The sequence below is a fragment of the Cavia porcellus genome, unplaced genomic scaffold (assembly GCF_034190915.1).
Source record: "Cavia porcellus strain 051 isolate PalLab524CR breed Dunkin Hartley unplaced genomic scaffold, mCavPor4.1 scaffold_6, whole genome shotgun sequence".
Classification (NCBI taxonomy): domain Eukaryota; kingdom Metazoa; phylum Chordata; class Mammalia; order Rodentia; family Caviidae; genus Cavia; species Cavia porcellus.
In genome coordinates this window covers 89404301-89429546 of record NW_026947489.1, presented here as the reverse complement: position 1 = coordinate 89429546, position 25246 = coordinate 89404301, and the positions used below count along the sequence as shown (strand labels likewise).

Below are 25246 nucleotides of genomic sequence, written 5' to 3'. Positions count from 1 at the left end.
GCGCTGACCAGGCAGTGGCATGGGTGTGGGTTGAACCTCAGGCCCTGAAGGGGCAGAACTTCTGGCCCGGGGCTCCTGGCCAGGTGTCCTTTCCTGGCACCCACGCCACTGCTTCTCTGCACAGCTGGCCTAGCAGTAGTCATAGCTACTGTGAAAACCTGCTGCCACTTCCAGCCAATAGCCTTGGGCCTCAAGTAGGCCTGACACCTGGCCTGGTCCCTGTGCTATCTGGAGTGACATCCTGCCTGCTGCCCTTGGGAAACAGAGTCCCCTCTGTCAGCGCCCAGTTTAAGGCAACAGTCTCTGACGGCAGGCGGGCTGGGGCCTAACGCTCTAAGTCGCAGCTCTCTGTGTTTCTAGGAGTCTCTGCTTCTCTCCTTCAGTGTCCCTTTGCAGAGTGCTCCTTTTCATGCCACCCTGGGCCGAGGGCCTGGACAGAACCACTCTACCCTTTGGATGCCTGCACCTTGGCTCACTGACTGCTAGGGAGCAGGGCGCACTGCAGGAGACAGCACACAGCACCCTGAGGGGGAGCCGGGGCGGGCAGTGTCCTAACCCTCCTGCGTCTTCCTCCAGCGTCCCCACCATAACTTAGGCGCCCTCACACCCGGCTTCCAAGGAAAGAGCCCTGCACTCTGCCCAGGGAGCAGCTGCTCAGTAGCCTGGACTCGCTAGGAATTGAAGAAGCAGGACAGAAGAGGTCCCCATTCCACGCAGGGACCCCTCAGTGAAGACAGTAGTCTCCCCAGCTCCAGGGGAGAGCCCAGCCCAGACTCCAGCGCTAGTCCTCCCCAGAGATGGAGCACCAGATGTCATCTGTGAGGAAGCAAAAGAAATCCAAGCTGCAGTCCCCTGGTTCTGACCCACTCTAAACACAAGCCAAGACTTTCCGAGTGAACGTCCCCAGAGCTGCTGCCACTGGATGGAAACGAGTCTCTACACTCCAGGGGCTGGTGCAGAGGACCAGTGATGGGCCAGGGCAGCCAGGAATGAGCGAGCTCTGGATGCTCTCCTGCATGCAGACCCTAATCCTGAGCCTCGCTCCACACCACCTTCATGACCCCCAGACCCACCGCGCTCTGCCTCAGCACTGTGGCACAGCTGTCAGCCACTGAGGTGCAGCCCGAGTAGGGGAGCCCAGAGGTCAGGACCAGGAAAGGGGCCCCTGTGTAACCACCTCTGGGGCTGTGGCCTGCTCCCTTCAGTTCCCTCTCCCTCCCCCAGGCCCAGCCCTGGCCCTGGACTACCTGGGACCCAAGGGGGAAAGAGCAGCTCTGCCCTGCAGCCCACTCCTCAACACAGGGCCTCCTTGTTCCCTCCCCCTCGTGGGCCTCTTCTTCTCTGCTTCCACCCTCAGTTCACATGTGATGAGACCCACAAGGCAGCAGTGCTGTCCCCAAGAGTTGGCTTTATTCGGGCCCAGGCCAGCTCTCCCAAAGGGCTTCCCAGTGTCACTTGAGTCGCCTGCAGTCACGATCCAGCAGACCTCTTCCTCAAGACTGCTGTGACTCCAAGTATGTCCAGTGGCTTCAGCCAAGACTTCAAAGCATAGCTACCAGTTTGAAGGTGCCCTCAGGCTTGGAGGGAACCACATGGACAAAGGTCTTGTAGAGCACAGCACCCCTGGGCAGCCTGGTGACCAGATCCACGGCTTCTGGGTCGCTGGGCTTGGGCACGTAGACCTCTTTAGTATAGCGGACTGTCCCCTCCTCGAGGGCATATAGGTACTTCCTCTTCCCCAGGCCCACCTGCAACAAGGTTTTGGTCAGCTGGCCCGTCCTAGGCCCCCTTGGCCCCCCCTGCCCTGCATTTCTTTGCTGACTCCACAACAGAAGCAGGGAAAGGCCAATAACGAATCCCATTCCGACCAGGAGGACTGAGGGCTGCCGCCTGTCACCACATTCATGCCACTAGCCAGCGGCCACACTAGACAGGCCTCCAGATCAGGCCCAGCCAGGTACCCCACACTGCGGCCCGGGGAGCAGGCTTAACAGTTAATCTTAAGGAGCACTGAAGCTATCACAGGAGCTGCTGCTTGGCATACATTTCCACTTCCACAGAGCCGAGGCACTTTAGAAAACAGATGAGGGATGGGATTTAGTTCTGGGGCATAAGCGCCTGCCTGGCAAGTGCAAGGTTGTGAGTTAAATCTTTGGCACCCCCCCAAAAAAAAATATATGAACTCTTCTACGGGCAGTGCCCGTGCCAGTACAACAGTGACACAGCGACAGTGCTGCCCATGAGGCAGTGCAGTTCTTGGCTGTGTCTCCTTCTAGGACTTGAGAGGGGATCTGTGGCAACTGCCACCCAGGCGCCAAGCACCAGTGCGGTTCGTTCCTGGAGCCAGCACCTGACTCAGAGCCCAGCGCCCTTCCTCCTACTGCCTCGGGCAAAGTAGTCTACAGGGCCAGGTTTTCATCCCCACTATGGGGAAAGACTTAACCGTCCAAGGCCAATTCAGGATGAAATGAGGCAACAATCACACCGCTTAGCCCCAGCTCCCAACATGTTACCTTTGACTGTTATTACTCTGGTGGCTCCCAGGAGTTCACAGTCTCACAGCTGAGGCCTCTGCCCTCCAAAAGGCACAGCGACCACAGAGACGTCTACTCACATCCCAGTCGTTATCACTTAAATAGTGACAGTTTATTGTCAGCCTTTTCCGTCTGCTAACACTGCTCACAGACAGGCTGGCGGTGTGGCTCGGCGGTGTGCTTGCCTGGCCATAGGAGCCCCTCCCCCCATACACATACACAGAGAGAAAACTAAACATTTCAAAGTACAGCACAGTCCTCTTAACAGAGCGCTTCCCTAACTCACGAAGTAATCCCAACTTGCTGAAAACTGAAATTTCTTTGTTTTCATCGGTACTGGGGATCGAATTCACAACTGCCTCTACTTTGCAAGGCAGGTGCTTATGCTGCTGAGCTAAATCCCCAGCCCCAAAAACTGAAATTTCTAAAAAAAAAAAAAAAAAAAAAAATTCTGTGTAGATCTAATTTCTGGTACACATACTGAATTCTATTTTATTAAACTGAAGCTGTCTTTCAACCACATGAGAAGTCTATTTTTAATCCTAAGAAATTTTCTGTTGTATAAACTGGAATTAGTTTCCCAAGGTTTGAAAAATATCTGAAATCAGAAAGTACCTCATCCTCTAAGAACTGAGGATTAGAGAGCAGAAGCAGAAATACCAGGCTAACACCATATTAAGGTAAAACACCCACAGTCAGACAGACAGACAAATCACTATGCTTGTTTTCTAAAAAAAAAAAAAGTATTGCATTTGATACTTTTTTTTGATACCAAATAAAAATACTCCTTTCCTTTGAGCTTAAAAAGAAATATGTCTACACTATTCACAGGATAGAGTAATAAAACTTTAAGCCAGACATGGTGGTGCACACCTGTAATCCCAGCACTTGGGAGGCTGAGGCAGGAGGATCTCCACAAGTTCAAGGCCAGTCTGGGCCACCTAGTGAATTCAAGACCAGCCTGAGTTACACAGTGAGATCCTGTCTCAAAATAAATAAACATAAAACATTTAAAGCTGAACAAAGTGGTGCATACCTGTCACTCCAGTTACTTGGAAGGCTGAGGCAGGAAGACTGCAAGTTCAAAGCCAGCCGAGACAACTCAGTGAGATTCTGTCTCAACCCAGGTAAAGCACCTCCAGGTTTAATATCCAGAGCCAACGTTGGGGGAACTACTAAAACTCTATGGTCATCAGTAAGAACTCTGCCAGCTGTAGATTACAGATCACTACTAAAGCAAATTGCTTCTCAGTCCTCAAACAGCTGCAGTTGCTCCACTTATCACATAACTCTTCCAATGAAGAGAAAATGAGGCCCATGTTGGGAAAATCCCAGCTGTCACTGAGCCCTGCCCCAATCAAGGTCGCTGACACTTCACCTGTGAAACAGTGAGGCCCTCCCTCATAGGGACACAAGGAGAAACCACAACACAGGCAGAGGAATGGGCACACTTGGCACATGGTGATCATGCAATAAATGCAACTTAACTGCTGTGCTTGGGCACAGAAGGGCCATTCTAGCAAATGGGGGCTGAGCAACTCACATGGGCACCGGGGTGCCAGCGGAACTGGCGCTGAGTCGCAAGGATGTTGCCAGCGTGAACGTAGTGACCTGGAAGACAAGTCCGCAAGCGCACTGACCCGCAGCTCCAGGGACCATGGTGGCCCAGCAAAGCGCCAAAGCCAAGGCTCACTCCCCCATGTTGCCCCCCAGGCCTCCAGCCCTCCTTGGGTCTCATCTGCCCTTCACTCTGCAGCCAGATGCTGGGCGGGCTGAACAGAGCACAGGGCCGGGCGGCCACCTGTCGCCTGGTCTCCTGCTCTCCTAGGCAAAGCCAGGCGGTGGACAGGGCAAGCCAGGCATGCCTCACCTTCCATCTTCTTGATGCCGAAACGTTTGCCTGAGGACTTGCCGCCCAGGTTTTTGGAGCTGCCACCTGTCTTCTTGGATGCACATCTGACAGCCAGAGCTGCAGCGCAAGGAGGGCTCAACAGGGTTGAGACTGTGGAGAGAAACACTGCTCACAAAGGCTCCCTGCCACACTTGCTCTGCCACCGTAGGCCCTGGTCTTGGCTTCTCAGGGAGCTGAGAAAGATGCTGGAGAGGCAGGGAGGCTATGCTGCTTTTCAGGAAATGCCACAAGTCCTTGGCATTCTACCACAGTGGGGGCCGACTCAGGCCTGTTCATCCAGGGTGGGAGCACTGCATGAGCATGCACGGGTGGCTGAGGGGACAGCAGGACAAAAGAAGTGTTCCAGCCCCTGACACTGAATCCTATCAAGGAGAAACAACAGCACACAAACATTAGAAGCAGACAGGAGAGCAGCACAGAGCCGGCTGCACCCTCGGAGCCAGACTCAGGACACCAGAGTGGCTGAGACAGAAGGCGCCAGACACTGGCACACAAACAGGGCTCCTGGTCATTGCGGAAGGCAGCGCTTTCTTCCCCGTGCCCACAGAGCCAACCAGGAGCAGCATGCTGAACTGAGAGCTTAACCCTAAGGTGCTCAGTGGCACTTACTTTTAAAAAGAAACTGAGCTCGGCATGGTGGTGTGTGATTGCAATCCTAGCTACTGGGGAGGCAAGAAGAATGCAATTCATGGCCAGCCTGGGCCACTTAGCAAGACCTTCTCTCAAATTCAAAGCAAATAAAAGGTCTGAAATGTAGATCAGGGCTCCGTGGCCTCAATTCCCAGCACAAACCAATCAAAGGGAGCAGAAAGTAGCTGGGATGAGGCATGAACCTACGGAACTGGAGACAACACCTTAATATCTAGCACCTGGCTCCACCTCCTTCTCCCCATCTCTTCACTTACCGTCTCAGGAGCTGAGCTGTTGGCGCTCTCTACGTGATCCAACTCTAAATGTCTGCTCTTCTCCCAAGTGCCTATCTTTCTCTTCGAAGAAAATGGTGCTGAGATTTACCCCAGCTGCTCAGGCAGAAATCAAGAGGTGCTGATGCTCTTCTTCACTTTGAGTGCCCAGTTCATCAGCAAGCTCTCTGCATTCTAGCTCCAACTCAGGCCAAGTCCAGCCACTGCCACCGCTAACACCTGGCTAAATTACTGATCTGCAGGGCTTCCTATTTGGTTTCATTTTCATTCCTCCCCAACCCTCATTTCTTTCTTTCTTTTTTTCAAGCAGGGAACTAAGTAGGCCAGTCTGGGCTCACATGTGCAGGGATCCTCCTGCCTCAGCCTCCTGAATGCTGGGATTATAGGTGTGTGCTGCCACACCCAGGGCTGTACCTTTGTTTTTAAATTTTTTTTTGCAATACTAGGGCGCAAATCCAGGATCTCCTGTATGCTAAGCAGGTGTTCAACCTTTGAACTACATCCTCAGCCCACCCCCCTGAAATTTATTTAAGAGCGATAGTTTACATCATAAAATGTAGAACAGGTCGAGCTATTCTGTCCCCTGCAGAAGGCCTGGCCTCTTCTCCTCCTTTAGGTATTAACTTAGGTTTTATGTAAGAGGACTTGCCTGACCATCTAACCTAAAAAGGATATGCACCCTTTTTTTTTCTTCAAAGAACCCGTCACGATTTCCAACTACTTTATTTCAACGTGCTCAGAGACCTATCTACTGGAAATAACTGTGCTGGAGACGTGACTTCGTGTTTTTTGCTAACTGAATAACCACAAAGATAGACCTAACTCTGTTCAGTGTACAGAGCAAGCCCAGACCGCAAGTAAGCGGCACCCAGGACCACCCATAGGGCGGAAGCGGTCGCACCGCCGCGGCTCCACCCCGGACGCGTCACGTGACGACCGACACCCGCCCCTCGCCTCTCACGTGTCTCCCGCTGATCCTCTCCATGCATCCAGGGTGGTCCGCAGGGACCAACTTCCACCCCCCTGCCTCCCCGCCGGTGCGCCCCACAATAACTACAGCATCCCGTTACCAACTGCTCGTGTTCTCAGCGCCAGTGCCGCGGCCGCCATGTTTTCCTCACAGCCGCTTCCGGTCTGGAAAACCTACTTCCGCTACCGGGAGATTTACTTCCGGGTCCCGGGTCGCACTTGAAAGAGTGGCGCGAGAAGTTGCAGGTGAGTGCGGTTGGGCATGGGCCTTCCGCAGGACGAGGCTGGCGTCCCGAGCGCCGCTGGACAGGGACGTGGTGACCGGGGACTCCCGCCGCTGACAGCCCGCTGGGCCCACTGTCTGGTTTCGCAGGAGTCAGCCGAGATGCAGGAAGGAGACAGGGATGAGGCCCCCTGCCTGGCATGCACCCAGAGATGCCCACCCAGAAGTGGGCAGTGGATTGCTCGTGACACCATTATTCATCATAGCCGAAAAGGAAAGAAACGGAACGTATAAGCATTTCGCTTTGTAGTTCAGACTGACTTTGCACTCACTATGTAGCCCAGGCTGGCCTGAAACTCACGGTGATCCTCCTGCCTCAGCCTCCCCTATGCTGGGATTACAAGCATAAGCCACCACACCCAGGTATAATTTCTTTTTTGAGGTGACCAAAGTGTTCAGGAATTAGTAGTACTGATTTTACAAAAAAGTACTAAGCCATACTTTTTTGTTTATAGTATTTGCAGTATTGAGGATCAACCCCCAGGGCCTTGTACATACTAAGTACCACCATTGAGTTATACCTCCAACCCCCGCCCTGTGCATTTTAGACTGTGCATGGTGGCACATACCTGTAATCCCAGCTATTCGGGAGGCTGAGGCAGGAGAACTGCAAACTTGAAGTCAGCCGGAGTAACTTAATGGGATGCTATCTCAAAATTTAACATTTGTTTTAAAGCTGGGGCTACGGCTCAGTGGTAGAGCATCCCGTATTCAGTCCCTAGTACTGCAACAAAAAGATATAAAAGAAAAATTCTGTGTTTAAAATGATGAACATTATGTGGATTATATGTCGAGTTTTTAAAAAGTCAATTTTTGATATCTTCATTTCAAATACAGATATCAACAAGGAGGTGGTGGTGAGTCTCCTTACTACCTGCATTGAAACTTTATGACTATTGTGTGAGGTGGTGTATATCTGTAATCCCAGCACTCAGGAGGCTGAGGCAGGAGGATCATAAATTTGAGGTTACCCTGGTCAACTTAGCCAGACCCTGTTTTACGAGAAAAAAAAAAAATTTTTTTTTAACCAGGGATTGAACTCACAACCTTGTGCTTGTCAGGCAGGTGCCTATGCTGTTAAGCTATATCCGTGGCTTAAAAAACTTTTTTTGAAGGGGTTGGAGATGTAACCCAGCATTAGATTGCTTATGTAGAATGTGTGGGAGACTCTGGGTTATGTCCACAGTACAAAAACAACAATACACACAGCTAGAGGACTGAATTGAGTGCTCCTGGGTCTCATCTCTTTTTCCCTTTTAGGTAATTACTTCGACAGCACACATTGATGTCTCTAAGGAAGTCACCACTCTCCTTGGATTCCAGTGAGAGCGATTCCGAGGAGTTGCCAACATTTGCCTTCCTGAAGAAGGAACCAACTTCAGCCAAGAGGAAGCAACCTGCTAGGCCCAATGAGATCATCGTGGTTGACGCCTCGGATCCCGAGGCATCCCAACCACTGTCCCCAGAGCCGGGGGAGCCACCTGCCCTGCACGCAGCCGTCACTCCCACCCAGGCAGAGCCCCTCCAAGTGCTGAGCAGTGAAAGCGAGGATGGGGAGGAACTTGCCCCCCTGGCCAGGCGGCTTAAATGTAAGTTTCTCACCAACAGGCAGTGGAGCTCCAAAGACTCCAGCCCCGCAGGTGAACGACTAGAGAGTCATCAGAATGAGGGACCGTCCCGTGAGTGGGGAAAACCCTCCTTTGCAGAGGCCTCTGGTGCCCCCCTTGGTGACACCGCCAAACTGACTGCAGCAGACAACCAGGCCCAGAGCTTAGACCTCCCAGGCTGTGACCCTCCAGCACCCCAGCCTGCCTGCCTCCTCCAGGGCAACCACTTGGCAGGAACCAAAACAAAATCAGGTGTCGCTGCCCCCTCTGAGAAGAGAGCCAAGCACAGTCAGAAGCGGGAGAGAAGAGGCTCGAAGGGAGGCTCGAAGGGACTGCGGCCACAGGGCAGAGCAAGTTGGAAGGAAGGGTCCCCCAGACAACAGGACAGGAAGAAGGAGGCGCCGAGCTGCAGGCTGAAGGCCCAGCGGCCTGAGGAGTGCCTCAAGCACATGGTCGTGGTGCTGGACCCAGGTGCTCCCGCCTCTATCTTTGCCCTGAGCTCTGTGGGGTGCATTCTGGCCACTGCTGACTCGCCCCTTCTGTGCCTTGCAGAGCTTTTGCAGACGGAAGGTGGGGGCCAGCTCCTCGGAGCGCTGCAGACGATGGAGTGCCGGTGTGTCATCGAAACCCAGCTTGTGCCTCGAAGCATCACGTGGAGGCGAAGGGCAGGGCCCGCCGAGGTACAGCTGATACTCTCAGCCCCTTCCAGTTACAGGGTCAATCTTTTTTTTTTTTTTTTTTTTACCGGTACCAGGGATCGAACTCACGACTGCCTGCTTGCAAGGCAGGCACTTATGCCGCTGAGCTAAATCCCCAGCCCCTACAGGGTCAATCTTATGTTTTTATTTAATTTTTAACAGTTCAGACTGTTCCGAGGCAATCCTCCTGCCTCAGCCTCCCAGGAGCTGGGATTATAGGTATGTGCTGCCATGGGTAGCTGATATTAAGATAAGAGTCTTGCTATGTAGTTGAGGCTGCCTTTGAACTCAACTTTGTAGCCCCAGTTGACCTCAAACTCACAGCAGTTCTCCTGCCACAGCTTCCCAGATGCTAGATCTGTTTCATATTCTAGGTTGGATAATTCATTGTAAGCAGGCAGGCCCTGGCCTGTGCCTCAGCCTTCCTGGACTCTACCCACTGCATGCCAGTAGCACCCTTCCAGTTGTGACATTAAAAATTCATTTGTTGGGAAAATTTACCCCTGGCACAGCTATAACTAGCCCTAAACCTGGAGGGCTGCTGGGAGGAAGCAGCCTGCTGAATGCAGGAGCACAGAAAGGTTGCTGCTCTGGCTACACCAGAAGGAGCCAGGAAAGAAAGGCCCTGACTTTGCTCCCTTTGGGGGCTGCTTCAGGTCCCAGCCTCTGCAGCGATTGGCTCCCCGGGCCTCAGGCGTGCTGGGCGAGCGCTGCCCTGCAGAGCCTGTGGTGGGTGCAGTGACTGACTTGGCCAGTTGTGACGGAGAGAGCATGGGGCTGGTTGTATTTCCCTGCCGTGACTTCACACAAGGAGGGTAACACATGGGGCAGGAGTGAACTTACCAAGTGACCTGGGCCCTCAGGCTCAGTGCTCCATGCCTGCTGACCCACCCCCCTGGGACTGGCTTCTGGGTCTCTGACAGAATGAAGAGGCCTGGGTGGAGGAGCCAGCGATCCTTGTGTTGCTTCTTGCAGAAACTTTCGTGTCCATGATCCGCAATTTCAAGCAGGTACGCAGGGCCAGAGGCTGGGACCAGACGTGGAACAGAGTGCCCACTCTTACTGGGGAGCTGGCATTAATCCACTTCTGGCCCTGCCAGCAGGGAAGCCCGGGCAGCAGCGGAAACAGGAAGGAAACACTGGAGGGCTTCGTCACTGACGTCACGGCACGGGCAGGCGGGAAAGCACTGTCCCTAGTGATTGTGGATCAGGAGAAAGGCTTCAGGTGTGGGTTCTTGAGAACAGGTGTTAATGGGGGCGGGGACACGCGCCAACATGGGAGTTGGTCACCCGAGCTGTAGGTCACTCCACAGGGAGGTGGCCCTGGCAAGCACACACTTGTCCACTCTTTGTCCTAGATTCAGCTTGGGGCTGCTGTCCTTTGATTTCCTTTCCTGCTGTAGGGCTCAGAATCTTCCCAGGAGAGGGACACAGGACATGGCCAGTAAACAAGGCAAGGAGAAGCAGCAGCGACAACGAGTGTCCAGCATGGTGCCCCCTGTGTCCAGGGTGGACGTGGAAGAGGTGAGACCTTCCTGATCCTGAGGCGGGTGGGTGCTTACCATGCATTAGCCTGTTGCTATGGAGATGGAAGAACATGCCCGCTAGCCGCTGCTGGCTACCTCGGCACCCAGCACACAGCCAGGCACAGCAGGAAGCACAGAGGCGCGGGGTGACAGTGACTTCTGGTGGGTCTCCTGTGGCCTTCGGCTTTCCAGGCACTGGTGGATCTGCAGCTACACTCGGAAGCCCAGGTCCGGGTTGTGCAGAGCTGGAAGGAGCTGGCCGACTTCGCCTGCTCCATCACAAAGGCCGTGGCCGAGGCGCCTTTCAAGTGAGTCCCCCTGCGAGGCCAGGCTATGCTGGGCCTGGCCTTCCTCACGCCTCTGGGGCCAGAGAATGTCCCTCACCCTCCGCACCGAAGCCAGCAGAAGGTGCTGTCTCTGGCCAGGGAACCCCAGAACCTGTCCCTGGTGGAGCATTCCTCAGCTTGGGCATAGTTCTGAGGGAATCCACAGCTAGCAGGGTCTAGCGACTCAGCACCCGGTGGTCTGTTCGCAGGAAGCTTCGTGATGAAAGCAGCTTCTCCTTCTGCCTGGAGAGTGGCTGGGCCAGAGGGGTGAAGGTAGACCGTGCCGGCAGGGGACTTGCACTGGTCTGGAGGAGACAGATTCAGCAGCTGAACCGGGTCAGCCTGGACATGGCCAGTGCCATCGTGGATGCCTACCCATCCCCACAGCTCCTGCTGCAGGTATGCTGCCCTAGGGGTCCCCCATCCCCAGGGCCCCAGATGTCTTTCTGGAACAGCACGGAGGCCACAACATGCCTTTGGGATGGTGGATGAGCAGTAATAGTGACCTAGGGTGGGCAGACAGACTGGTACCCTCCAACCCAGGCTCCTCCCCACCCTCCTGGCTTGTGGGCAGGAAGTGACTGGGAACTGTCACAGCACCAAGAGGTCATCTCCACTTCAGGCTTATCGGCAATGTCACTCAGATCAAGAGCGCCAGAACCTGCTGGCCAACATCCATGTGCGGCGGGGGGTGGGTGTGACGGCCACCTCCCGCAGAGTCGGTCCAGAGCTGTCCAGGCGCGTCTACCTGCAGATGACCGCTCTGCAGCCGGATCTGTCTTTGGACGGTGCTGACTGATGCCAGCCCTCAGGGCCCAAGACAGCAGGGCAAGTTCCACCTCCCCAACTGTGGAACCAACTGAAACAATACCAGAAGCACGTCCCAGGTGCCTGGCTGGGTGTCACCTGGTCTCTGTCCTTCTGTCCTCCGTGTCTCAGAAGTCAACGCTGGCACCTACCGTCACTTACTGATCCCCTCCTAGTAAAACCCAGCGGCCCCCACCAGCCCTCAGAACAAAAGGCACAAGGACAGACCACTTGGACATGGGTTTAATACCCGCAGAAACCCACAGGAATCAGCATCAGGCCTCGAGGTTGGGGTGAGCGCGTGCCTGTGGCTGGTGTGGCCGGGCTCTGCCATGGAGCTGGCCCAGCAGCCCAGAACTTGGCACCTAGGCCGGCTCCTGTGTTTCCACAACTTCGTCGGATGCATTGGATGTTTAGCTTCAATAAAGCATTTGGACCCATGGCCCTGGGGCTGGGGAGTCTGGAGGACGTGTGTAGTGACTGAGCAGGGTGTGGGCCCAGCAGCAGAACTACCCATGGGGAGGGGAGAAAAGTCCTTTCCTGCTCATCTGCACTGTACTGAGTGACAGCTACGCTGCCACTCAGCCATTAAGAGGAGCTTGCGCTGAGATGGTCGCTGGGCTCCCTCACCCAGCCATTACTGTGGGGAGGAGGCAGAGGGACTAGGGACAGCTGTGCTGCCGAGGTGTATCCAGCCCGGGATGCCACCTGTGTGGGATGCCACCTGTGTCCCTGTTCCCATCCATTCCTCCCGACAGACGGCCAGAGCCTCGGTGTCTGCAGGCTGAGTTTTTGGGCCCCTCTGAGGTATTCAGTGGCGTGAGCACTCGGAAGGGTCACAGACTGGGCCGTGCAGGAGGGGGCGGGCCTCCCCAGAAGCCGCCTGAACCCCACAGCGCTGGTGCTCTGCTGGGAGTGCTGGACCCGCCTTCTGTTCAAGGCTGCCGTTGGCTGGGCCGTAATTCTGGTGGGGTTCTGTCCTCTTAGTTGTTATTTATAAAGGAAGCCAAATGATGTCCCGGAAAGAAAATGACAGAGGGCGGGAGTCCCACTCTGCCTCAGAAGGGCGAGGACGGCGGGCTGGGACGGCAGGTGGTCCTGGAAGGCCTCAGTCTGCCCTTGTGGATGCTAAGATGCTTGGGTGTCTGAGGTCCTTGAGGAAACAGGTGTGCCCTCCCCCAGCCTAGGCCAGATGTGTGACATCCCCTGGTCCCCAACAACACAATGGCTCCAGATCTGCCCTAGTTCCCGGGGAGGAATGAAAGAAAGGGCTGTGACATACAGAAGCATGAATGTAGTGACCGCTGACCATTTAGTAGACACGAGCCTTGCTGTAGACAGCTTCTGTGGGAAGTAGGAAAGGCTGTCCTCTCTGCCTGCCCTGTTAGGCACGCAGGTCACTCCCTCCCGCCTCCTGATTCTCCTCATCCTACCGGGGAGCCCTGACTGGGGAAAGAGGTCCCACAAGGGGGCCTCGGTACCAGTCAGCAGCTGCTGATAGACGGTGGGTAGGTCTGGCTGACGCTAAGAAGAAGTTGTGTCTGGCAGAACCCAGTTCCGTAGGGGTCCAGCTCCGGGCCGGAGGCCAGTGGGCCAGCGGGTCGGGCTCACTGCTGCGAGTCAGCCTGCAGCACCCACCGGAGGATCTCGTGGCGCCGCAGCCCCTGCACCGCGTTGTCATAGATGGTGTTCACGCTGGCGCACAGTGGCTGCTGCTGCAGTGCCGTCAGGCGACACGCCACCAGCCCACCCCCTATGAACAGCAGCAGCAGCGGCAGCAGCAGCTTCAGCACAGCCCAGGACCGAGCCTGCTTCCGGGGCGGTGGTTTGCGGGGCCGGGAGCCAGACTTGGATTCTGGAGGGACAGAGTCACAGCAGACCAAAGTTCATTAGTGTGAGGCAACCTGCTCTAGGTACACGAGTGTTCACGCAGAGCTATCAGCCCTGCATACAAATGTCACAGCTCCTAGAAACTGCTCTCCTTCCTTGCTGGGCATGGTGGTGCACACCTGTGACCCCAACACTCAGGAAGAGGCTGAGGCAAGAGGCCTGCAAGTGTAAGGCCACCTGGGTAACTTAGTGAGACCCTAGCACCTCAAAATAAAAGGGCTGGGGAGGTGGCTCAGTGGTGACGCCCTGCCTTCAATCCCCGGTACCATTCAGAAAGAAAAACTGAGAAAACCAGAAACCTGCTTTCCAGAGACTGAAACATAACTGTTGTCTCCCTGAGGTCCCCAGGGCCACGCTAGAAATGAACCCAGGCTGCATGTCCCTGGCAGCCCAGTCCCCATGGTCCTACATTCTCCTTGCTGCTGTGGAGAACTAGGTCCCTTGGGGTTGCCCGCAGGGGAGACAGCACTACAGCACTGAAGGCCACCAGCACTGCATAATGGGTGCAGAGAGCTGGACGGTGACCACTTCCACCACTGTCAATTGTGATGACAACTGGGTTGAGGGTGCGTGACTGCCGCATTCTGAGATTTCACATTTGTCTTTCCCAAATCCTCTGTGATGAATGAGTGGAATTAAAAACATGCCTTTGTAGGACTCAATGGCACCCACAGGGCCACAGGCCACACAGTTAGGGTTTCTCCTTTAATTCCTGTCATTACCCTTTAAATAGATTTGAGCCTCATTTTCAGCCAAAACACAAAATCAAAAGGGGTGGTACGGACAGGCAATCTGCTGCCCCCAGCAAGGCTGAGCAGATGGGGTACCTGGGCACGTCCTCCTGCTAGCGGCTCTCAGTACCCCTTTGACCCAGGGGGTACACACATCAGTGTGTGGTGCCCCAAGGCATGAACTGAGCCTCAGGGCAGGCAACACGCCCACAGGTGCTTGGTATGGACGCAGTTCCCTAAACAGGCTTTTCTGTGGGGTTTTTTCTTCCCAGCCAGGGTCATGCTACATAGCTGGCCTCGGATTTGTGGTGATCCTCCCACCTCAGCCTCCCAAGTGCTGTGATTACAGGCTTATGCCACCATGCCTGGCTGTCCACATGATTTTGGATGCCCCTCTGCCCCCCAACATAAAGTGAGATGGCTCCCTACCATAGGCCTACTCTACAACCCAGCTGACTACCACAGCCCCACAAAAGTACTCTGTTGTCGGGAATCGGCCAGTGGGCAGCAGCTGCCTCGGGCCCAACCACACCACCCCTCGGGCCTCCTGCGCTGCTCCCAGGTGTGAAAACACCTTTATCTGACTGCGGTCTGCACCTCACTCTAGTGACTCAGCCGGGGGTGCACGTTGTGATGTAGAGCCACTTACTCTGGGCCTGATTCGCTTCCTTCTTGGGCTTCTTCTCCTGCTCCCGCTTGGAGGCCTTGAGGGAGTCATACTCCTTCCTGCGCCGCTCCTTCTCCTCCGCCTTCTCCCGCTTCCGCAGCTCCCGATCCTGAGCTTCCTTTGCGCGCTGCTTGGCTTCCCGCTTCTTCTCCGCCTCTGCAACAGAGCAGAGCCGGCGACCGTGACTCCCCTCCCACTCCCCGAAGCCAGCTTTCCAGTCTGGCATGTATCCTGTCACTCTGTCCCCTATGCCACAGGCCACTGTAGAAGTTTAGAAATTAACTGAAGACTCTGTGATCATCCTGAGCCTGTGCAAGAGGAGGGCACAGCGTGGTGTGGGGGGAGGCAGCCTGCTTAAGGGTACAGGGAAGAAACGCTTGTTTCCCCTTTTTGCTCTAGCTGCTTTTGCTGTCTTCTGCCGCTTTGAACTGTTGCCCCGTGCCATGCCACCCTGCCTTGGAGCTAACCAGCTGATTATAGATGGAAGCCTGCACAAACTGTGAGCTAAATAAATTTCCTTCCTTCATTTTGGGTGTTGGGTATTTTGTCTCAGCAACAAGAGAAAAGTAACTAAAACAGCCACCTAAAAAATAATGTAGTAAAAGAAGACAGGCATGGTGGTGCATACCTGTAATCCCAGTACTCAGAGGCTGAGGCAGGAGAGACAAGTTCAAACCCAGCCTGGGCTACTTAGTCTCAAAATAAAGAAAAATGACACTAGAGATGTAGTCCCTTTGTTCAGTCCTCAATACCAAAAAAAAAACCAAACAAAAAAAGCAGACAGGTGTAGCGACACCTGCCTGTAATCCCAGCTCCCCAAGAGGCCAAGACAGAAGTCTGGCAGTAAATTTGACACCAGCCTGGGCAACTTGGCAAGGCCTTGTCTCACAATTTTGAAATACATGAGTGGGCTGGGATACAGCTCAGAGGTACAGTGCCAACCAGCATGCACAAGGCCCTGGGGTCCATCTCAGTACCACACACAGGAAGATGACAAAGGGCTAGGAGCAGGAGAGTTCAGGGCGAAGGCAAGGGGCCTAGGGGAGGGGCCTGGGTGCTAAGCCCTCCAGAAGGCGGCACCAATTCAGGAGGCAGAGCCAGCTCAGCCAAGTGCCTGTGTGTGCAGTCTGAGCGCTTGGGAGGCTGAGGCGGGAGAGTCTCTGAGCCCAGAACTTCAAGCACAGCCTGGATAACACAGCAAGAACCTATCTGTTTCTGGCACTAGAGATGCACTCTGAAGAAACCCAGGAGACTGCACTCAGCTATTCCCCACCCTTTTTACTTTTTAAGACAAGCTCTTGCTAAATTGCCCAGGCTGGGCTTCAACTTTCAATGCTCCCACGCCTCCGCTTCCCAGAGCCCTGGGATCACAAATGTGTGCCACCAATTCTGGCCAAGACTCTGAAGAAGCAGGCGGCCTCCTAGGACCCCACTAAGAGATGAAATCACACGGGTTCTACAGGACCCCTTGCTTCCCGAGAGCCTGAGGCACACCCGGCCCAGGGGGACAGAGCAGTCACACTTAGGGGCCAGGCTCATACCTGCCAGGTCCTTCCGAGAGTGAGTTTGTCAGAACCAGCTCCCAACTCAACTCGGACTCTATGTAAAACACAGGTTTTCTCAGCAGCTCAAATCTGTTTACATGCAGTGCCCGACTTCCAAATTACTGGGTTCTAAAAATGCATTTCCAAGTTGGTTATTTGGAAGCCTGAGATATATTTTCCCCAAAGCCAGAACGCCACAGAGTGGTGGTTAGGGGGCCCCTGAGGGCTCAGAAGTCTCCCTGAGCCCCAACATTCAGCACCACCCTCACTTCCTCCGCCTACTGTGTATACAGGAGCCAAGCTACAAGCCTGGCCACCCTGGGCCCCCACACTGCATGGCTAATAGCAAGACAGCAGGGTCACTGCAAACATGGGCAGGCACATGCTGCCACGCTGGCTGTGCCTGGTACACACGGTGGCACATCCCTCCTCTAGCCACAGCCCCGGGGGCAGGGTGCTCATGGGTCAGCCAGCAACAGATGCAACAGCAGAGATGTGGTGGTGGCATGAAGGACATGCTCACCCTGACAGGGGACAAGGCCACTGGGCATTCCAGCTATGCTGGTTTTCACCCCAAGTTTAGTGCATCATTTTTTTTTAATTAATTGATTTATTTACTTTGAGACAGGGTCTCACTATGCAGTTCAGGCTGGCCTTGAGCTCACTTTGTAGCCCAGGCTGGTCTCAAACTTGCAAAGATCCTCCTGCCTCTGCTTCCCAAAGTGCTGGGATTACAGACGTGTGCCACCACATCTGACTTAGCATGTCTGTTTTAAACAAACAACAAACTGCATCTGAGAAACTTGTGCAGGGCCTGGGCACACAGCTCAGAGTGGACATTATCCTTACTCATGACAGACTCTGGGTTTGATTCCAGCACAGGGAAATCTTCAAGTGTCTGTGGAATGTAGACCAGGGACCTTGGAGACCACAGGGGACACTGCATAAGTCTACAGAATGGGAACCTATTTCAGAGGAGATAGACACAGTCCCACAACAGACTAGATGTGGGACCAACAGAGGAAAGGAGCCAGGTATCTGGACACACTTGGGTGGCTGAGATGGGGGGACCACTGTGAGCTGAAGGCCAGCATGAACTACACAGCGAGACCCTGTGTCTAAAACAAACAAACAAGACCCAGGAGGGGAATCACAGAGTTGCTGCTGTTTTAGTCTTCACCAAGTCTGGGGGCACTGATTTCCACTATGGGGGGCTGAAGGGGATGAGGTTCTGCTTTAGCCACAGCCCGTTTGAAGGCAGCTTAGCTTCAGCAGTACAGGACAGGACAGTAAGAGGGTCACAGGACACAGCCTGGCTGTGCTGATGCCCACACTGCCCTGGGGAGGACCGCAGAGAGGATTAGAACGGGGACCCCACCTACCTCGCTCCACTTCCAGCCGCCGCTGCCGCTCCCGCTCCTGGTCCGCCTGCACAGCCTTCATGTGCTGCAGCACCTGGGGGGCAGGGGAGCAGGAGGGCTCAAGGGCCGAGGCCGAGACGCGCCCAGCACACCCAGGGTGTGGGTCTTCCCGCGTCTGTGTCTCACGTTACTGCACCAAACTTGGCCACAAGAATCCTGTGAGCCCAGCTCATTAAGGCTGTCAAAGCCCTTTTGTGTGAAACACCATGCTGACGAGAGCCCATGAAAAGTTCAGTCACTGGTATACAGACCTCTCCTCCCAGTTACTCAGGACACTGAGGCAGGGAAACCTCAAATTCAAAGCCAACCTGGGCGACTTAGATCTTGTCTCAAGATACAAGTTTTTTAGAAGGGCTGGAGTATAGCACATTAGTTAAGAACTTGCCAAGCAAAGTGTAAGGCCCTGAGTTCGGTGCCCAGTACAGGAAAATAAAAATTCTGCCATGGAAGACCCTCACATGTATGCTTTCTCAGACACCCCTGAGGGCAGCATGCCCAGCCTTCCACCCTGCTTTGGTTGCCCTGGTCCCCTTGGCTCAGTTTGAGGGCAGGAACCCAGTGCCTGCCAGATGGCCTTCCCTGCACAGGGAAGCGGGCTGGGTCACGGAGGGAGGAGCACAGCTAGGACCTGGATGCTCCCGAGAGCCTGGCTCCATCCACACTGCAGCTTACGCACGTGTGCACAGATGCCCCAGGACCACAAGAGGCACAGAAACACTGTTACCACAGCAGGGGGAGAGGCCAAAGCCCAACGCTGTCCCTTACTGAGCGCCCTGACAAGCCAATCTGTTGCTGTGGAAGGCACCACACCTCCTTGGCTGACTGTGGAGACGGCAGGGGCACACGAGAAACACCAGCACCACCCACTGTGGCCTTGTCACTTGGGCTTCGTGACAGGACTATTCTCCCTGCAGCGTGTGCGTCCTCACACGTATCTGTTTTGTTTAAGGCAGGGTCTTACTGGGTGGTTCAGGCTGGCCTTGAACTCTGTAGCCCAGGCTGGCTTGATATGATCCTCTTGCCTCAGCTTCCCAAGTGCTGGGATTCCAAGAGTGCACCACCAACCCTGGCTTAAATATGATTCTTTTCCTGAAAACCTCAGGTAACCCACCAGAGAGAGGGCTTGAGGAGCAAAAGAACCTTCCCGCAGAAGCCTGCTTGAACCGCCAGAGACTCTGTCCTGAGAAAACCAGGCCTGGAGCCTGCTGCCATCATTCCCAGGGGGGTCAAGTTTATAAAAAAAAAAGTCCAGAAGATGCAGACTTATTCCAGAGAGGGTGGAGGGCTGCTGGGCCCTCTTGTATGGGATCCAGGGGTGAGGACTGCTCAGGGTCTGGAGGAAGGGCAAGTGTGGGATGGGGCCTCCGCAGGTTCAAAGCTCCAGCCTCACTGCGTATTTTTGTTTCTTGAGACACTGTCTCCCTTTGTAGTTCTGGTTGGCCTTGAACTCACTATGGAACCCAGTCTAGCCTTGAACTGCTGGTGATCCTCCTGCCTCAGCCTCTTGGGGGCTGGGATTTCAGGCCTGCTCCACCAGCCCAGCACGCCTGGGTTCTTGTACCCATGGGGAGGGTGGAGGGCGAGCCAGAGGCATGGTTCTGTGATTCACAGATATCTGCATCATGCACACATTGGACGCCTATTCACTCTCCTGGGCGCTGCAGCCCTGGCTCATGTGATCCCTGGTCCCTGACAGCCTGGGAGGCTGTCTGGTGCCCAGTAGAAGAAGTGACAATCTGGACAGCAAGAGGCAGGGCAGTATTATGGCTACTGGCCACAGCAAGGTCACCTTGCATGGCACCTTTAATTCTTACTCGTGTCACATGACCCAACTATAACCAACCAAAGCCACGTCTGCCCATGACCTGTCCGTTTATAGCTATGAATTAAACACCTTTATTGTCAAAATTCCTTCTATCATCAGGCCCCAAAAAGGCCCAAGGGCTGAGGGTGTGCTTCCATGTGCAGAGCTTGCCTGGGAAGGCCAGGGCCCCCAACCCTCCTGACCCTTTAAACAGCTGTCAACATCATGCCAGCTTGGAACAACAAATCCTGGTTTCCTAACCATGGTGACAGGGTGGTGCAGCCAAAACCTCGGGCGTCCGACCCCTGACACAAAGGCCTGTGCTGCCGGGCAAGGCGGATTTCCAAGAAGCCTTTAGTGTTTTCATCAGCCGAGCCACTGGAGCCCCGGGACCAAGTAAACAAGAGAAGGCAGAGGTGCACCCCAGGGGAGCAGGCAGGGCTCCCGGGTGCTGGGCTCACCTTGTTTGCGCACTGCTTACACTGCTTCTCATCCAGGCAGTCCCCTGCTACCTTGGCCAGAACAGGATCCAGGGGGTTGTCCTTTAGGTCCAGCCACTTCAGGCTCTACGGGGACAGAGGCGACTGAGCCTGAGTCAGTCACACACACACAGACCCCTGTCCCACCCACAGGAGGGGCCTCCGAGGCAGGCCCCCAGATGGCAGGTGATAGCACTGACCCCTCCCTCCCCTCCCCCGGCCTGGCACCTCACCTTGAGCTGCGCGAAGCTGGCAGGCAGGGTGGCCAACCTGTTGTTGAGGAGGTCCAGGTGCTGGAGGTTGACCAGGCGGCCAAAGTCTGCTGGCAGCTGCTGCAGCTTGTTCTGGCTGAGGTCCAGCTTCACCAGATGCGTGAGGCTGCAGAAATCCGACTAGGACCAGAAAGAAGGGGACGCTTAGCCTGGGGCCTCTGCTCTCCTGCAGTGGAACTATCCAGCCCACTTGGAGGACTCAGCCCTGTGCCTTGAAGCACCCAGCACAGCGCTTTGTTCAGGTGTTCAAAAGAGTGTTCCTGAGTGAGTGGCTGCGCCTGCTCCCCAGAGCCTGGATTCCTCAGTGGACCTGTCCGGCTGAGAGTGTGACAGCACCACCTCAGCTGAGGCAACACCATTCATGCCCTCCAAGGCCCTGGGGATGCCTCAGAGGAAACAGAAGTCCTCAGGCCAAGCAAGAGGCCACACACCCTGGGCAGTGCGCCCAAGGGTGCTGGAGAATATGCAAGCAGGACAGCAGGTGTGAGGTTTCCAGGAAGAAGTGGGGACCCCAGATGCTTCCTGGATGTCAGAACACCTCAATGTGGGCCTTAGACCAGAGCTTGACAGGAAGCTCCCCTGGCATACAGCAAGGCATGGCCAGGGGCAGGGATGCAAGTGGTGACAGTGACAGCAGATAGGGACCTGACAGGGCACTGCCACAGAGATGGGCAGTGCTACCAGCAGAAGCTGAGGGGCCGAAGGATCCAGGGCTTTTGCAGGCACAGAAGGAGGAGAAGCAGGAGAAATGTGCAAGACAGATTCAAAAGGTGCCAGGTGCCTATAATCGCAGCTCAGAGGCTGAGGCAGGAGGGTCACTGCAAGTTCACTACAAAGTGAGTTCAAGACCAGCTTGAGTGAGACCACAGAGTAAGAGACCTTGTCTCCAAAAAAAGAAAGAAAGAAAAGAAAAGAATTCAAAGGATCAGGTACAGGTCAGCTAAACTGAAAAGAAAAAAAGCAGCATTCAAGGGATTGGAGTCCTTCCTAGAGAGGAAACCTAAGAACGAGATAAGGGTAACTGGCTCACTAGAATCCCTGACTTCCTCAGGAGGAGACAGGGAGGGGGAGGGGCCTGCCCTAGGCGCTGCTCACCTTTTCCCTGGAATCCAGAGCAACCCACAAAATGGTCTCTGGCCTCCACCATGCTACAGGGATTCCTTTTCAAAGGAATTAAATCAAGCAGGAGAAAAAAAATGAGCCCAGCAAGTGTCTCAGCCCCACCCGTAGCCTTAGCGCTGCTCTGAGGGACAAGCCAGAGGCCATCTGCTTTCCTGCTGAAACACCGCCCCACCTCCACCCCACCTTACCCCCACCATAACTGCTTGGCAGGGCCTGCCTGGCAGCCTATCCTGAATCGAAGGGACCCCACCCCGCTGCGCCCAGGGATCTGGGAGGGGTCAGCGTCCCCTGGCAAGCTCACCGGCAGAGTGCTCAGCTTATTGCAGGACAGATCCAGTACGGTGGCCTTCGGGAGCGCAGCCTAGAGAGGGAGATGAAGAAAATACATCAACTCGTGGAACAATTAAGTGACACCTGCTAATGAAGCGTTTTCTACAGGAAGTTCTCAGGATCAGGAAAGGCGCAGGCCTGTCATCCCAACACTTGGGAGGCTGAGGCGGGAAGATCACTGTGAGTTTTGAGACCAGCCTGGGCTACACAGTGAGTTCAAGGCCAGTCTTGAAACCTTGTCTCAAAATAAATAAGGGGCTGATGATTTAGCTCAGTGGTGGAACACTTGTCTAGTAAGCTGGAAGCCCTGGGTTCAGTCCTTAGCACCAAAAAATAAAAAACAAAAAATCTAAAAAAAAGAAAATAAATGCACAACACTGAAGCCAGATGTAGTGGCACACGTCTGCAATGTCAGCACTACAGGAGGCTGAGGCAGGAGGATCACAAATTCCTGTCCCATGTGGCAGAAAAAGGAGCAGAGTTCAACCCCTGGTACCACTAGGGAAAAAAAAAGGCACTGGAGGTATAACATTCCTGAGGATGAGAGGGCAAAATGGGTCAACCATGATTTAAGGAAAAAATGCAAAAAGGAAGGTTTGGCAGCGGAACATCCAAGACAGAAGAATGTCCATTCTTAGAAATCCTCCATAGCATTTTTAAAAATTTTCTCTGGCAACCACTTTAGTGGGCTGCAAGAAGGCCTGTGTCTAACGAGGCTCTGTATCCTGGTTCTCTCCACCTCGGGGCCTCCTCGGAGAACGATCTTGTCACCACCCGGGCTGGCCACCTCATGGCTGAATAGATGAGTGACACAGAGCGGCTGCCCTGCAAAGGTGACTCTTTATCCCCTAAGGACAGCGCTGCACTGATAGAAGCCCAGGATAAATAGCTTCAGGCATCAGCCATGGGGCCAGCCTGAAATAAGACTGGCATCTTCCCTGGTGGGAAAGAAGGCAAACCTTCAGGTTAGGACCCTAGGCCAATCTGCACTCTCCAACAGCCAGCAAATCCTAAGAGTATAGCTTGATTACCTAAAAATGTTTTAAAGTCGGGCATGGTGGCACACGCCTGTCATCCCAGCCCTTGGGAGGCTGAGGCAGGAGGATTACCATTGAGTTCAAGACCAGCCTGAACTATGTAGCAAGGCCCTGTCTCAAAGAAACAAACAAACAAAAACAGTTGTGGATTCCACCATGGCAAGAACACCATGATAACTTTTCCATCGATGGGCATCAGCTATCTTCCGGGGCATTTTACATTACAGTTTGAATCTTCATGATCTTCAAGATGGGTGCTATTGGCACCATTTTATAGGTGAGGAAATCTAGGCATAAAGGTAAACTAGCCAAGTGCGTTCAGGAATTGGGCCACGCAGCTGGGACATGAACTGGGAATCCCGTTCTAACCATCATAACTCACACAGCCCCAGTGGCTGGCAGTGTGCATACTGGGCCAAGTGCCAAAGGCAAATGTAATTTCCAAGGCAGTAAGGAAAGTGTAAGCCAGCCAGCGGGTCAGAGGTTGGGATCTTGGTTTGGAAAAGCAGGGATATGGGATCCAGCTCCATATCTGCAATTATCTGTGTGTGTGATCTCCCAGGGGTTTTATTTCTGGGTGAGTGGAGGGCGCAATTCCCACCGGTTTCAGAGTCACAGGGTAAGATTTTACTTTCTGCAATGATTACCACCCCGGGACTGCCTGAGGCAAGCCAGCTGGGAGTGCCAGCTCCTTAGAAAAGTCCGATTCTGAGCCACACCCAGGCCTAGCTGAAGGCCTATGACTCCCGGCCCAATTTATTCATTCATTCTCGCAGCCTCCACACAGCCAGCTCCTGCTCCTGGCCCTGCATGGAGCTGGGCGCTGGCAAAGTCCCCAAAGCAAGGACAGATTTATTCTGATCCCTTAAAAAGCCCGAGGTCGGACCAGCAGATCGATCTCCAGTCTCCTGGAACTAAGCCAAAGTGACACGTGGACATCCCAGAAGAACACTGGGGCCGGACGCGGCCTCCTTCGGGACGCCGTCCCACCCGCCACTTTGTTTTAAAGATGGGGAAACTGAGGCTCGGCACTGGAAGTGGCCTACGCAGGGGCTTCTAGGCCTCATGGGCTTGTACTGACCAGCTCCTTGACAGGGACCTCATTCAGGTCGCTGAGGCTCAGGTCCAGCTCGTTGCCGTCCAGCTTGTCGCGGAGGTTCCCGCCCTTGCTGCCCGTCTTGGTCATGGTGACGCCGGCTGAGCGGGCCCCGACTCCGGGCTCCGAAGGGCAGGCGTGCGGGGCTCAGAAGCCGTCGTCGGTTCAGCGGACCAGGACCCAACGGACAACGCCTGCGCTTCGCCGCCGCCGCCGCTGCGAAGCCGCTGCCGCTCGCCCGCCGGCCACTCTCCGAGCTCCGCGCCCCGCGCCCCGCTCCCACCGGTGCCGCCGCGGCGACGACCACTTCCGTGTCCACGTCACCTTCCGCGGCCACCGAGACGTGCTGGCCAGAGCGCCGGGAGCGGGTGTGCGCACGCCCCCTGGCGCCCAGGAGAAGGTACTGCACGGCGCTCCCTGGCTGGACGCCGAAGTGGCACGGGATTGGACACTAGAAAACCAAACTGACCTCATCAGGTCATTCTCCTCCTAGATTAGCAACAGAAGCTAGGTGCCCTCCAGAATTGCTGCCTACCCGCTACTTAATTCCCAAATCACAGTCCATTTTCTGGATTTCTCTTTTCTCTGTCTCAGCCCAGTCTCCCTCCTCCTACCCGCCTCTCCCAGCTCCCATGATCTTTCTTTTTTTGTTTCTCATTTATTTTTGGTTTGGATTTCTTGTTTGTTTGCTTTGGCTTTTTGATTTTTGAGGCAGGGTCTCTGTGTAACCCAGGCTGGCCTCCAACTGGCTGCGATCCTCCTGCTTCAGCCTCATGAGTGCCGGGATCGCAGATGTATCAGGACCAGTTGCCATGATCCTTCTGGAAAGCTGACCAAGTCTCTCTGCTTGAAATCCTTCAAACACCTCTAGGACATCTCTGAGACATTGGCCCGTCTCCTTGGACTGGGGGAAGTACATGGCCCCCATACCTTTCCCTCTCCTGTAGTGACTCAGCCTTCCCCACACCCACCAGCGGACTCCTAGTCCTTGGAGAAACCTCCTCTGACCACCATGAACCCCAGGCTGAGTTCCACAGCCCTTCTGGGGCTCTGTGGCAGAGGCAGAGATTTGCCATCTGTTATCAGAGTGACAGAGCTTTGGCTCAGTGGAGACACTGATGCTGGACCAACTGGTGTTAGTCCTGGCACCGCTGCTGGTTGCCCGTGAACCCTGGGTAACTTGTGCCCTGACCTTATCTGCGGATCTGTGAGAAACACAGACAGTAAAAGCATCTGCCTGGAATCCGGGGGAGGATCGGGTTGTGGAT

At 54.7% G+C, this 25246-nt stretch overlaps 3 protein-coding genes across 8 annotated transcripts; 1 reads left to right on the top strand and 2 right to left on the bottom strand.

Annotated features, from left to right (window-relative positions):
- Positions 1-1388: 1388 nt before the first annotated feature.
- On the bottom strand, positions 1389-6595 carry Mrpl27 (mitochondrial ribosomal protein L27). Of its 2 annotated transcripts, XM_063251362.1 has the most exons (6): positions 6440-6595; positions 4405-4536; positions 4078-4145; positions 3571-3608; positions 3408-3475; positions 1572-1748 (listed from the first exon to the last, which is right to left on the bottom strand). In XM_063251362.1, the coding sequence occupies exons 1-6, from the start codon at positions 6477-6479 to the stop codon at positions 1687-1689; spliced, it is 408 nt and encodes a 135-aa protein (XP_063107432.1). In that variant the 5' UTR covers positions 6480-6595; the 3' UTR covers positions 1572-1686. The 2 variants fall into 2 exon arrangements, with proteins under 2 accessions (XP_003466912.1, XP_063107432.1); XM_003466864.4 differs by lacking the exons at positions 3408-3475; positions 3571-3608 and having other exon boundaries at positions 1389-1748; positions 6440-6594.
- Eme1 (essential meiotic structure-specific endonuclease 1) lies at positions 6414-12050 on the top strand. 5 transcript variants are annotated; one of them, XM_003466862.3, is made up of 9 exons: positions 6414-6584; positions 7882-8699; positions 8781-8908; positions 9850-9936; positions 10030-10151; positions 10330-10450; positions 10645-10760; positions 10988-11177; positions 11401-12050. In XM_003466862.3, the coding sequence occupies exons 2-9, from the start codon at positions 7907-7909 to the stop codon at positions 11575-11577; spliced, it is 1734 nt and encodes a 577-aa protein (XP_003466910.1). In that variant the 5' UTR covers positions 6414-6584; positions 7882-7906; the 3' UTR covers positions 11578-12050. The 5 variants fall into 5 exon arrangements, with proteins under 5 accessions (XP_003466910.1, XP_063107431.1, XP_013004990.1 ...); XM_063251361.1 differs by having other exon boundaries at positions 11353-12050; XM_013149536.2 differs by having other exon boundaries at positions 10027-10151.
- Positions 11811-24154, bottom strand: Lrrc59 (leucine rich repeat containing 59). The gene is made up of 7 exons (XM_003466861.5): positions 23964-24154; positions 21817-21876; positions 20355-20513; positions 20104-20208; positions 17800-17872; positions 14856-15029; positions 11811-13440 (listed from the first exon to the last, which is right to left on the bottom strand). Exons 1-7 carry the CDS (start codon positions 24066-24068, stop codon positions 13193-13195), a joined length of 924 nt encoding a protein of 307 aa, XP_003466909.1. The 5' UTR covers positions 24069-24154; the 3' UTR covers positions 11811-13192.
- Positions 24155-25246: the final 1092 nt, after the last annotated feature.

Excerpts from the sequence above, each read along its gene's own strand:
- Eme1 (XM_063251358.1), top strand. The coding sequence starts at position 7,907 with ATGTCTCTAAGGAAGTCACCACTCTCCTTGGATTCCAGTGAGAGCGAT. Across the intron at positions 8,700-8,780 it reads GGTCGTGGTGCTGGACCCAG|AGCTTTTGCAGACGGAAGGT; the intron begins GTGCTCCCGCCT and ends TGTGCCTTGCAG. Across the intron at positions 10,451-10,644 it reads CCAGGGTGGACGTGGAAGAG|GCACTGGTGGATCTGCAGCT; the intron begins GTGAGACCTTCC and ends TCGGCTTTCCAG.
- Lrrc59 (XM_003466861.5), bottom strand. The coding sequence starts at position 24,068 with ATGACCAAGACGGGCAGCAAGGGCGGGAACCTCCGCGACAAGCTGGAC. Across the intron at positions 21,877-23,963 it reads AGGTCCCTGTCAAGGAGCTG|GCTGCGCTCCCGAAGGCCAC; the intron begins GTCAGTACAAGC and ends CTCCCTCTCTAG. Across the intron at positions 17,873-20,103 it reads GTAAGCAGTGCGCAAACAAG|GTGCTGCAGCACATGAAGGC; the intron begins GTGAGCCCAGCA and ends CCTGCCCCCCAG.
- Mrpl27 (XM_003466864.4), bottom strand. The coding sequence starts at position 6,479 with ATGGCGGCCGCGGCACTGGCGCTGAGAACACGAGCAGTTG. Across the intron at positions 4,146-4,404 it reads CGGCATCAAGAAGATGGAAG|GTCACTACGTTCACGCTGGC; the intron begins GTGAGGCATGCC and ends CTTGTCTTCCAG. Across the intron at positions 1,749-4,077 it reads GCTGGCACCCCGGTGCCCAT|GTGGGCCTGGGGAAGAGGAA; the intron begins GTGAGTTGCTCA and ends ACCTTGTTGCAG.